Source organism: Pseudomassariella vexata, assembly GCF_002105095.1.
Source record: "Pseudomassariella vexata strain CBS 129021 chromosome Unknown BCR38scaffold_4, whole genome shotgun sequence".
Lineage (NCBI taxonomy): Eukaryota > Fungi > Ascomycota > Sordariomycetes > Amphisphaeriales > Pseudomassariaceae > Pseudomassariella > Pseudomassariella vexata.
In genome coordinates, this window is record NW_024467959.1 from 1,321,405 (window position 1) to 1,332,998 (window position 11,594).

At 50.0% G+C, this 11,594-nt stretch overlaps 7 protein-coding genes across 7 annotated transcripts; 4 read left to right on the top strand and 3 right to left on the bottom strand.

The window, feature by feature from the left end:
• Positions 1–583: 583 nt before the first annotated feature.
• Positions 584–1,034, top strand: BCR38DRAFT_338181 (SOH1-domain-containing protein; the record flags this gene model as incomplete). Its single annotated transcript, XM_040855595.1, has 2 exons — positions 584–697; positions 762–1,034. 2 exons carry the CDS (start codon positions 584–586, stop codon positions 1,032–1,034), a joined length of 387 nt encoding a protein of 128 aa, XP_040717955.1.
• A 756-nt stretch (positions 1,035–1,790) lies between these two features.
• BCR38DRAFT_482955 (uncharacterized protein) lies at positions 1,791–2,183 on the bottom strand (the record flags this gene model as incomplete). Its single annotated transcript, XM_040863560.1, has 2 exons — positions 1,791–2,116; positions 2,174–2,183. 2 exons carry the CDS (start codon positions 2,181–2,183, stop codon positions 1,791–1,793), a joined length of 336 nt encoding a protein of 111 aa, XP_040717956.1.
• Positions 2,184–2,403: 220 nt separating this feature from the next.
• BCR38DRAFT_387840 (uncharacterized protein) lies at positions 2,404–3,883 on the top strand. Its single transcript, XM_040857520.1, has 3 exons — positions 2,404–2,790; positions 2,849–3,023; positions 3,112–3,883. Exons 1-3 carry the CDS (start codon positions 2,773–2,775, stop codon positions 3,549–3,551), a joined length of 633 nt encoding a protein of 210 aa, XP_040717957.1. The 5' UTR covers positions 2,404–2,772; the 3' UTR covers positions 3,552–3,883.
• Positions 3,884–4,555: 672 nt separating this feature from the next.
• On the bottom strand, positions 4,556–5,859 carry BCR38DRAFT_482957 (thaumatin family protein; the record flags this gene model as incomplete). The annotated part of the gene is made up of 2 exons (XM_040863561.1): positions 4,556–5,350; positions 5,413–5,859. The coding sequence occupies 2 exons, from the start codon at positions 5,857–5,859 to the stop codon at positions 4,556–4,558; spliced, it is 1,242 nt and encodes a 413-aa protein (XP_040717958.1).
• Positions 5,860–6,033: 174 nt separating this feature from the next.
• Positions 6,034–6,566, bottom strand: BCR38DRAFT_155266 (uncharacterized protein). The gene is made up of 2 exons (XM_040853746.1): positions 6,241–6,566; positions 6,034–6,168 (listed from the first exon to the last, which is right to left on the bottom strand). Exon 1 carries the CDS (start codon positions 6,518–6,520, stop codon positions 6,281–6,283), a length of 240 nt encoding a protein of 79 aa, XP_040717959.1. The 5' UTR covers positions 6,521–6,566; the 3' UTR covers positions 6,034–6,168; positions 6,241–6,280.
• Positions 6,567–10,108: 3,542 nt separating this feature from the next.
• BCR38DRAFT_337122 (uncharacterized protein) lies at positions 10,109–10,339 on the top strand (the record flags this gene model as incomplete). Its single annotated transcript, XM_040855512.1, has 1 exon — positions 10,109–10,339. A coding segment is annotated over one exon (231 nt), but the record flags the coding sequence as incomplete, so codon positions are not given.
• A 5-nt stretch (positions 10,340–10,344) lies between these two features.
• Positions 10,345–10,704, top strand: BCR38DRAFT_482958 (uncharacterized protein; the record flags this gene model as incomplete). Its single annotated transcript, XM_040863562.1, has 1 exon — positions 10,345–10,704. One exon carries the CDS (start codon positions 10,345–10,347, stop codon positions 10,702–10,704), a length of 360 nt encoding a protein of 119 aa, XP_040717961.1.
• Positions 10,705–11,594: the final 890 nt, after the last annotated feature.

Here is an 11,594-nt window from a genome sequence, read left to right on the forward strand (position 1 = left end):
CAATAACCTTCGTTGTAGAGATTTTCAATCAGAACCAAGAGGGCTCGATAGCAGATAGATCCGGGCTTAACAGAGATACGTTGAACAGTACAACGTTGCTAAGAAAAGCATTCAGTACGGCTACAGCGGATCTCGGCAGTTCACAGACTTTTGGCTACAGGCTTGAAGGTCTGGAGACTTGAATTTACGCATGTAAGTAAGCCCTGTATTGCGAAGAACTTGTGTGAACGACGGAAGAGAAACCACTTGAACTTCCATCTCGATAAGTTATTACAAACAGCAGTGGAACTTATACTTCAAGGAGAGAGTTTTTATAACCACTCGGATTGTCGATATTGGAAAGCGACCAACTAATGGCAATCCCAAGTATGCATGTATCGTCGTCTGAATAGGCAAGTTGGGGGACGCTACCCCACGGAGCCTCCAAGGGGGAAGTGGAGCACCTGCGAATGCTTCCGGATTCAATTCCCTGAAGTTGATTAATCGTAATTCTGATCTGACAGCATCCCAAGCAGCGTTGCCAGTCAACAAAGCTCACCCTCCCAATCACCAGACCTTGCCATTTCAGCAAAGTGTCGCAAAAATGGCGTCCTCCACCTCACCGCAAGACGTCACCATGTCACAATCCACACCACATCCGCCCGTAGATGACGAACCCAAGTACGGCGGCTTTTCCCGCTTTGAGATTGAACTCGAGGTATGCACTCTTTTCTCCACCGTTCCCAAGATCGCAAGCTAATATCCAGTTCCCTTGACATCAGTTCGTCCAATCCCTCGCGAACCCGCATTACCTCAACCACCTCGCATCGCAGAAACTGCTTGCAGAGCCTGCCTTCGTCGCTTACCTGTCGTATCTGCGCTACTGGACCAAGCCGCCATACTCAAAGTACCTGACGTACCCCGGGCCAACGCTCAAGCACCTCGAGCTGCTGCAGCAGGAGCGCTTCAGGCAGGATATCATCAGTCCAGACTTAGTGTTTGCGCTGGTTGCAGAGGATATCAAGGCTAGTTTGGAGTGGCATAAGGATTCGTGAATGAAGGTTTGGGGAAGGATGACTTTGAAATACAGAGAAATACTTCATGGCGTGCCATCAAAGGCGGCTGATATGGTGTGAGCTATGATGGTGGTTGAAGAGGCATGGTCACTGTGGCGGGAGGTCGACAACGCGAAGCGAAGGTCACAAACCGCGTCGCGATTGGCAAGAAGGCCATTAGGATAACATGAAGGCACAGGGTGGAATATGGCCCTTCTTCCAGCATGAAGACGAGTACTCAACCTCTCAAGTTGCATCTGCTAGCACCACGACCGAGGATAGGGGTTGAATCCGATATGGGGAGAACGCTGAAGCTACAAGGCGACTAGAAAGTGGCAACTTGTGCCCTGCTGAGGATACGATCTCACGATTGTCAGCCCTCTTCGTAACCGTTGGTTCTTGGGTATCTATAGCTCTAACATTCCATCGCCCAAGCCTTTGTGAGGCTTCTGAAAAGAGGCATGTGGTTCTGCGCAAAGGCCCTTGCCAAATATCCATCCTAGCCTGGCTCAATGCCCAAACGCCATGCCATGCAAATCAAAATACATTCGTTCCTCCAGTATGCGAACATGCAAGCTCCCATCAAGTGGATGATCGGCCATTACGCTCTCCTGAACCCACACAGGAGATGTTTCCGAAGCATGATAGCCTACAGTCCACATGTAGGACGCGCCATTCATTTGCATTGTTGTCATCGATACGCTTCGTGTGGTAGAGTCGAATTTCCCGACGTTCCTTCGCCGAGGCAACGCCAGGTTAGTTCTCTCTCCACCTTCCACCACATGTCATGCACTTGTAGAAACTCGTCATAGGCTCATCAGCACTGCGGATCTGGACCTGGAAGAAGGCGGCCTCAGCTCCATCGCATCCATCTCTCGGGCATTGCACCGCCGTCTTGTCTGCATTGTCCCAGGCGTGGGCTCCGCCGAACACGTCCTCCCTCTCCTTACGCGCAAACTCTCGCCGCGAGAACATGGGCGTGGTGATGTGGTGCTGGTACGGACAGGTGCGGCATTCAAGACGATTGCGACCTGTGTCGGGTGAGGCCGAGACCGTCAGGATGTTGGAACAGTGGGGACAGACTTTATGTCTAGTTAGATATTGGGAGCTCTTAGGGATGGAAGAAAGAGGGCACTTACAGAGAAGCATATTGACTGTGTACAAGCAGTACCATAGAAATCTTCGGCTTGCTTCCGATCTGCTCGACCGAAGATGGATCTCTGCGAACAATGCGACGGTGGTGTTAAAGTGACTCTGGACCATAATCCTTAAAATTACAGTGGGGCTTCAATGAGCTTCGGGGAACTTTTTTTTGGCAGCTCTAGAATGCCAAGACTATGATGTCCCGCCGGAAAACGCTAAAACCATTGCCCCGATGTCTACCACTCCAAAGTATGGGCTCGCCCCGAGTTGACTCCAAATTGACGTTCCCGGCGTTAAGCTGGCTGAGCTGGGATTGGATATCACTGCCACCTCCTTGCACGGCTGCTGAAGGCACAAGCAATTGTTCGGTCTCCAAACAAATAACTAGCCCTAGACGCAAAACATACGAAGTACTCACCACGGTTATTTGCGATTTCGACTCTCTATCTCACCCAGCGGATCATTGTGTTACTTTGACGTACGATAATTTGAAGCTTGGTTGGTCGCGGGGTGATCCACGGACCTTTTCACAGGCGTCACACAGGCGTCGTCACCTCTTCATCGTTTCATAACTTGAAGGTTACGTGACTTCAAGATGGCGGCAGAGCACGACGTACGTTGTTTTCCTCTGGTACTGCACTGCACAAAACAGCTAAGACGTTTTCATGTAGGGAGCGACAATCCAACAGCGACTCCTCGGAGCCTGCCAACGCGACAATGTTGACGACCTCCAAGAGATCATTGACGGGTGCAAAGGCGACGAGGCCAAGATCTCAGATCTTATGAATAACACCGTAAGTCCCATGGGGGACTATCTCTACCACGTGGCCGCGAAACACGGAAGCCGTACGACTACCTTTCCCCTCCATCCCGGATCTACATGATCCTCCTGCATCATGCAGATCTCGGAAGCTAACTCTTCAACCAACAACAGACTGGGTCATCAATCTCCTCCTGGACCAACCCGATTTCGAATGCGACCCCATCAACCGCCGAGAAGGCGACACACCCCTTCACTGCGCCGTGCGCTGGGCCAATGACAACCCGACCAAGCGCCAGGACGCCCTCGCCCTGATCGATATGATGCTGGAAGCCGGCTCGGACACGCGCGTCAAGAACAAGGCGAAACTGACTGCGATCCAGCTAGTGGACCCCTCGAATAAGCAGCTCAAGGATCTGATACAGGAGGCCGAACAGGCCAACTTGAACGCAGCCGATTTGGTGGATACGAACGATGTCAAGGGCAACAACAGCGCTTTTATAGACATCCCGCAGCAAGACGACGAGTCGGATGAGGATGCGGAGTTCAGCGGCAGTGATGATGAGGAACGGGCCGAGTGGGAGCGTAGGAGAAAGGCACGTCAAGGACGGTAGAGGTGTAGTTGATGACGGAGAACTGAAGTCTGCAATCGTCCGGTGGCTACCAGTGCCGCGGAGCGTGATAAAGGCGCATGGCCGGATCGTTATGAGTTTTACGAGGCATATTTTCGTGGTTGGGTAGTAGATACAGAGAGATAAAGGCCAATCATCGGTATCTGGCATTCGCAGTCTGGACTGGCTTGCGCTCAAGTAAGTCGGGCTCAGCAAGACTTGCAATGGATATACTTTAAGGTACAGCTCACGCTGAATTGAGCTAAAGTTACATTTCCCCATGGGTTGGGACATCTCGTCTTGAATGCCGAATGATTACAGATTCTATTTGATTTCATGGTGACTTTACGGTTGTGGCGAGCGAGTGGTACAGCATCGTTTTATATTTGGAAAGAGAAAGGTCATGAATGGCAAGTGCGGGAAATGCGGGTATCTTCAGCAACATTGCCCCTGATAATTCTAGTCTGGAAGCCCAACACGTCCAATAATGGTCAGATCTGATCTTCCTGATGCAATGTTGCTGCATCACTTAGCGCTCAATTAAAGCTAACACATGCTTGTGTGTCATACTACAGCCATGGGATACCATAATCGCAGTTCCTGTAATAACCACATACCCAGGTTAGCGTTGAACACACCCATAAACGTAATAGTACTTTTCACCCAGACATAGTGAGGCTACAAGATGCCATACTCTTGAAAAAATCCTGAGTTGAATACTCAAGTCATGTGCTTGAAGGGTATGAGGTGCTAATCTAGGTGTTAAAAAAAGTAGTGCTCAGCCCCCTATGCAATGCCCAGAAGTCAGGTCCCAGTCCAGCTTTTGCCCTGCTCCAGAGGTATCCTATTCCCGGCCAACTTTAAGCCTGCTTGTTGCTCATCTTCCAACCTCTAGCCTTCTTCGATCAGGGTATCCACGAAAACAAAATGACCCAACGCCAAAGACATGACTTGTCGGTACTTCGTTTCCTTATTGCGCAACATGACTCATCTCGTAGAGCACCTGCTTAGAGCGTGATGGCTGCAACAACTGCAACAACTGCAGCAACTACGCCGGCCAACAAGTTCGGCATTTTCAGGTTCGCAGCACCGCTGGGTCGGGATTCAATGTATGTCAGGTTCATAGCCGTATCCTTGACTTGATCCGTCACCTGCCCACTGCTTGCTATTTGTTGCAGCTGCGCTCCAAACGTGGACAGAATGTCGGTGCTTCGTCCTTCTGGGCAGAAGACGACCTCCCATCCACCACCGCTGGGAATGATGAACGTCGACGTTTGATCATCGTATGCAAAGCTGTACGCATCCGGACAGATAGTCTTGGCGGCGTTGGCATAGTTACTGCGTTTGCACACGTTCGGGTCGTCGTATTTGCCTGTGCAGCAAGCACTAGGGTCGTTGGTGGAGGCGCATGCGCTCTTGCAAGGATCGAACACGGGTCGTTGTATTTGGTCATCGGGATACGGAAATATGCCATCACCTGGTTTGCTGGGTGGGAAAGCTTGCAGGTCCCAGGGGCACCAATCTGCTATACCTCCATTGGTCTGCGAAGTGTCGTACGGCATGGGAAAACTGGAGTTGGTGTAATAGGTCCCTGTTCTATTGGGCGCCATCAGGTATCCCGGAGTTGCTATGCAAGCTGCGTTGACAAAGTTGGGGGGAATATTGGTTGTGTTGCCGGCTGGATGGTAGACAAGGCCTACCGGCAGATTGTACCCGTCTACGAGCGAGATGTCGTAGAATGTTTGCCTCCCAGTGACGCCACCGGACAGCGTGAACTCAGCGAGGGTGACGGGAACTTGTCCCTATACAAACAACTGTTAACCACGGCAGCTACAGAGTTGGGAGATGTCAGTGGCTGGCTTACACTAAACTCGCATTCCAACCTGCCAAAACAGTCACCAGTCGCACAAGTTGCGGTATCGTCACCCGTGGTGCAATTCGTTCTGCCCCAAACTCTGCCTGCCCAGGATGACCCGACGGTCATATTTCTCGTTTCTCCGGGGCCCAACTCAAAGCCACTGGATTCAGGGCCTTCGCCAGATTGTGTGGCAAGCCCAGGCCAGATGGTATCACCACAGCTATTTGTGACGATCAATGGAATTGGATTCTGGCGCTTCGACAAAGGGCGTATGGGCTCTTGATAGCCTTGTGATTTCGGGTGATAATCGAATTTGTACAACTTGTGGTTGCTGGGGTAGACCGTGGCCGTCGCGGTTGGTACCAGTGTTGAAAGAATGAGTGCTGCTGCTACATATTCGTTTCTCCTTGGAGGGAAGCAATGGGAGCTGCGGTGTCCCGATTCGGGTTGCATGATATCCTGTTGCCCTGCAGATGCAAAGCTAGTCACCCAATGAAGCAAGTTCGAGTTTGTTACTGTATAATATGCGACAGCGACAAAGATTCGAAGGTAGAGGTTTGCGACGACGGCTCTGCCAGAGAATACAGAAGCATGGTACACGAGGTGGTCGGAGGGATCAAAGGCCTTCTTGAATGTTCGCCAAGTTCCAGATCTTTTAGGGTTATTGGCGCGAGCCTTGCTTCCGAATGGATCTCTTCAGTCTCGCTTGCAAGTAAGAAGCAGTTTGACCACGCTTCAACAGTCTAATGAGCGCAGTTCAGGCTGCTCAGCGCCAATCAAAAGGAATCAATGTGATGAATGACGTATGAACCTGGAACCGAGAGATGAACTGACGAGATCACCAACCAAGTGGGATAGTTGCGTCGATCAAGGATCACCACCTTGATAATCCTTGTTGCAGTGCAGCGTAAAAGATGGGACCAGGAACGGCCCAAATAAGGGCGGAAAGCCTAGAAGCTAACAGGCCTAATGTTTGGGATAGACCAGAAATTAATGCAAAAGTAGTACGAGGGGATAGAGCTTTCAAATAAGGTGGTTGAAATGCAATGAGAGTGGGTAATGAAGCCATTGCTGGGTGCTTAATCGACAGTCCCAATAAACCTACGAATGTCATCTCGAGTCGCTTGACGCCTGAGTCTGAAGAACAAGCAATGACGCAGGTGCGACTCGCTGACAGGTTTTAACAATTTGCGGGTAAGCTCAATGGTCCAGGCCCTACTTTGTGCGTGGCATGCAGGCTCGGCCGAGTTGACTTACCTAATTGGGTAGCTTCTCGGTTGAAGCGACAGGGGTAGCAGGAATTCCAAGTTCTCTCAAAGTCCATATTCCCTGCTACGCCGTTGATGACCTGGAATTTCTAAGCGCCAACCCTCACAACTTCAGGGTCCTTTAGCTCGTGACAAACAGCATTGTGGGCTTCTCAATCTACAATGTACGGTACTGTCGATTTGAGCTCACCTGCAACTTTGGCTACTTGTAAGTATCTTAGACTTGGGCCAACTGACGAAATGTCTCACATCCATTATGCTGGCCCTGATGCAGGTTGTGTTAATCTATCAAAAAGCCTTGAGAGACTCTTATTTCCATTTTACTTCATACATTCGTCGGTAAAATAATACCTGTGACTTGCGTGTGTATCCTGGTCGATCTACCGCACTGGACTCATGTCACAAATGTCAAGTTCATTGAATTCGTGCCAAGTCAGCTGTGTGGTCAGATCTGTTGATTCGTGGATTGATTGATGATAAGTCTAGGTTTCTATGTAACGCGGTAACAGCGTTGGCTTTATTTCCACTTTTATGGGGCCTAGGGCCACACTTGTGGAGCTTAGGGCAAGCCACACTTAGATCCACATGCATTAGTAATAAGAGGTGTATCATAATAGAGATGAAAGTACTCCAACCCAAGCCTATTTGGTGGGGAAGTGCATAGAAATGACCACATTGTGCATGTACGCAGGACATGTTATCGATGCGCCAGTGAACAGATCAACTTATACGAAAACAGAGGCAGCAAGGGAAAGGAACCTGTAGTTGCAACAATACTTCTGCGAGAGCCAAATTCTTCCTGCAGGAGTCTGGATGCTTCCGACGTTAAGTCAGGCGATAATATTCTCTGTCTTTATGTAATTCTTAAGAGGATGACTTTCGCTACCCATAGTTGAAGAGCGATTTGATTAATCTGGCTACGGTCTCAGACTAGTATATTGTGTGTATGCACGAGCCCGGATGTGAAATAAGCAACTCTCAGAAAGTCAAGGGGCCACTGGAGTTACGATTACATGATTTCTCACGGGTAGTTTTTACTTGAGCATTGCACGTATCACAACCAGTGGAACCCATAGTCACCAGACTTAACATAACCCCCGTGGGGAGTGGATTCTTGCAAATGGCTATCTCCATAAGAAACATTGTGAGGGTTCTCATCATTAGCCACACAATCTTTGTACACTCACCCATCAAGGGAACAAAATGCAACTATGTGAATTTTGATGTATTGGGTGTCTCACTGCTGTTCAGCTTTGTTCTCTCAAAAAGGTAAAGTTGTCCATTGATTGGTAGGTATCATGTCCAGGGTACTTAACCGCGCGCCAGTTTGGTATAGCCCAAGGCTATTTGTCCACCCACGGAACACAGTGTCTACATTTGGTCGCAAAAACATATCGTTGATACGTCCTGTTTCACCAAACAGCCGCCAAGAACGTCTATGGACAAAGACTCACTCTGCGTCAGTCACCGCCTTCCTAGGGTAGATCGAGTCGACGAGGATTTCATCAACATCCTCATAGACTTGCTGTCTCGGGAAGATGCCTTGGAAAACGATGCCGCTGCTCGGATCGACAAGGACTACGCTGGCCGCATGTTTCCCAGGAATCGATGCTAAGTCACGGCGATCATAAAGGCTTGATCGACTTCGCCCAATTGATATACCACTTGCTTTTTAGCCTGTCATACTCCTTCCCTACGACAGTTGTCAGCACAAAAGGCTGTTTAACCGATGAAAGTCAACGGTGTAAGTCTGGATCAGTACGCACGTTGGTAACCGACTTTACATACCCTATGGAAAGCTAGAACACGAGGCTAAAATACTGTTCGTCGAAGAGCACAAGTCCCCCGTTGGTACATTTCTACAGAATATCCCGAATTCAGATGATTCGTACACCTGTTACCGGATTGACTACGAAAGAAGTAGAAATCTGGTCCTGTCCCAGAGCCCATACGCGCGCTGGGAAGAGTAATATGCAACGCGCCATCGACTCGCGCTCGAGATTGGCCAGGCCCAGCCCCACCCATATGCGATTATTTGAGTTCGTTGATGGTCTTCTTGACGACTGTTGCCTTGGAATACAGCCCTGGCACGTACCTCATCATAGTACCTGATGGAAAATTCCCTCTCGCCATGAGATACCCAATGGGTCTAACCAACAGCTAGCCCGTTACTGTAACATACGAGCTGCACCCCAGATAGTGTTCCGTAGCTGCTAAAATCAGGACTACCTGTGCTTTGCAATGAAGGTGGTGGCTGGAACCCCAGAGAAACCTAGACTCAAGTCGAAGACGTCTCCAAACCGAAATTGAGAATCTGCGCATTTGCAGCTTCGTCAGTTCGTCTGACCCAAACATCTTTGACGGGACTGTCCGCTCGCTAAAAATCTTGATACAGGAATACATAGTCAAGTACGAAGACTCCTGCCAAATGAGGGACGGAGGAGACCCCTGGTCATGGAGCACATCTGGCACCGCCCGCTCTTAGATCTGTATATTTTCATAGAACGAGCTGTAGAAAAGGCCAAAATCGTCGCATACAAGATGAGCTGCGCACTGCAGCATATTCATCAATCGCATGCCGAGACGTGAAGCCAGCAATATTCTGGTGTGCCAAATTGACCCACTCGTGGTTAAGTTATGCAATTACAGGCTCTCCACCGTCATGGCGGCGGACTTGTGAAGAGGTGAGATCAATGCAGTGCTTTCATATTTAGATTTTGAAAATGGGAGGAGCTAGGCCAGGTAAGTGGTAGTAGTATAGCGAACACGAAGCGTTCTGGCAAGTATCAAATACACCGAGCACGCAATTCGGAGATACTATGCAACATCTCCTCTTTGTTAGCCCCCGAGGCTCAGTATACATGTCCATGGTCACTAGAGCGAAGCCCAGGTTTACCTATCTACATACAGCCAACTCGGCGTTAGTGGTAGAAGATTGAAATAAACCCATAAAGCAGTTGGCTCTTTCTCAGTTTCGACTATCGCCACAGGGTCTAGTGTGAAGTCCTCTCATCGGGGTTATGCTTCAAAGATTTCTTCCCCCGCGAAGAAGGTGGAGGTTGGTGGGTAGAAAACCAATACGCCTTTTCAGGGCCTCTTAAGGTTGAAGTAACAGCGTCATCAACCTGTGCCTAGTCAGTAATATCACAACACCCGGCACATTGCTATTTTGCATACAAACGGAATCCGTCAGCCTTAAGCCCTCCGAATTCATCCTGAAGTTTCATACATCGACGACATTAGGACTTACACCGAAAACCTGTAACAAGATGCGAAGCTTCCTCGAAGACCGTTTTAGATGGTCAAACCCTTGACCGTTGCGGTCATTACAAGCACATTGCCTACTGCAGTGAGTCATCGTCTATATGTCTGTTGTCTTGAAACAGCAACTAACCGCCCCCTACCTAGCAGGCTGCGAGTGCTAGGCCTCCTACTGGCGTAGCTACAAGTACGTCTGTACAGCCTCCAACTTCGTCCGGAAGACCCGTCTCTGCCCTAACGAAATCACCGACCTGCCCATCTGGCATACCCTTAGCTGCCCTGCCAACACCTCTTTTGACACTCTGCACTCAGCCATCCAGGTCTTCTTCGGCCAGGCCCGTACGCACTGCTACGACTTCGTAGTCAACGACCCGACGCACACCATTCACTGCCAGAACTCGTAGGCATGATGGAGCGGCTAACGCAGCAGCCGGAGCGTCCAGTACAGGGCCGCAACAGAACCACTTGCGCTCGTGCTGTGGGCGACGTCTTTCGGTGGGGTGTCGACAGGGGCGAGAGCCAGATGGGCTTCCACTTCGAGACGCCCGAGCTGCAGACAGGGAAGACGAAGTTGTGGAAGGTCTTCGGGGATGCTCGGTGGGACGGTTGTCCGCTAGTGTACAAGTACGACTTTGGAGATCGCTGGGAGCATGAAATTGAGGTTGTTGGACGGGAGGCGCCCACGGGATGGTGTGTATGCAAGGACGGAAGGGGCATGGTGCTGCTGATGATGTGGTTTGGGGTGGGTCGAGTTAGTCGAGGCTTATAGGGAGGGTAGCACTAGCAAAGAGCAGAAGATGGGATAACATGAGCGGGCTTTTAGTAACGGAGACCGAAGAGGCCTGGATGAGATGGAGGATAAATAGGCCATTGAAGAACATTGGGTTTTGACGCCAAGTTTGACTGTCGCCAAATATCTAGGAGACAGTGCTGTTCCAGCGCAGTATCTGGACATCGTACTGAAAATAGAATACCTTTGCACCTCTAAGCGAGAAGTAGTGACCATAGTTTGGGCTTGAATATATCTGCTGCACGCTGAATCCTCTCACAAGTTGCCTAACCGAGGCTTATGGTTCATACTGAGTGTCGTTGAGGTTGGATCTCACGTGAGGTTACCTCGGCCCTCAAACGGCCCCCCATCTTGAGAGGGATCTAGATCCATCGATGACAGTTTTCGCCTTTCAAAGCCCAGAACCAGCACATTCGGGGGCCACAGGAGCATCATGGCAGGTTGAAACAAATGAAACAGGGGTTGCCCTTACCTTGGTCAGTCAGAAGTCGCGAGTATGAAGTAGACCCGAGTGCAAGACTACCCGCATAAGGGTACTCGGCGCAGAATTGTAAGCCGTTGAGGATCCAGGCGCCTGAGAAAAACACGCTTTTACCACTCCTGGAGTCGCATCCACATATAGACTCGCAACGAGTCTTTGGGAGTCCACCATCAAGGTGCCATTTGGGAAAGTCTAGAGTGCGGCGGGGTGCGAAAACTCGTATGAATTTCTCAAGCTACTCTACTCTTCTCAAGTACTGTGTCTTTAGAGTTGAAGGTCATTTTAAGCGCGTACTTTCGCTATCGCAGCTCGAGCAAACGCGACAAGGGCCCATCCTCTAAAATCCACTATGGCCCGCGGCTGGTTGTGGCTGTTCACATCTAAGAAG

What these genes read in the sequence shown, in the direction of transcription:
- BCR38DRAFT_387840 (XM_040857520.1), top strand. An exon ending in GGCCGCGAAACACGGAAGCC is followed by an intron (nt 3,024 to 3,111) that starts GTACGACTACCT and finishes AACCAACAACAG; the next exon opens with ACTGGGTCATCAATCTCCTC.
- BCR38DRAFT_155266 (XM_040853746.1), bottom strand. Translation starts at nt 6,520, where the DNA reads ATGACATTCGTAGGTTTATTGGGACTGTCGATTAAGCACCCAGCAATG.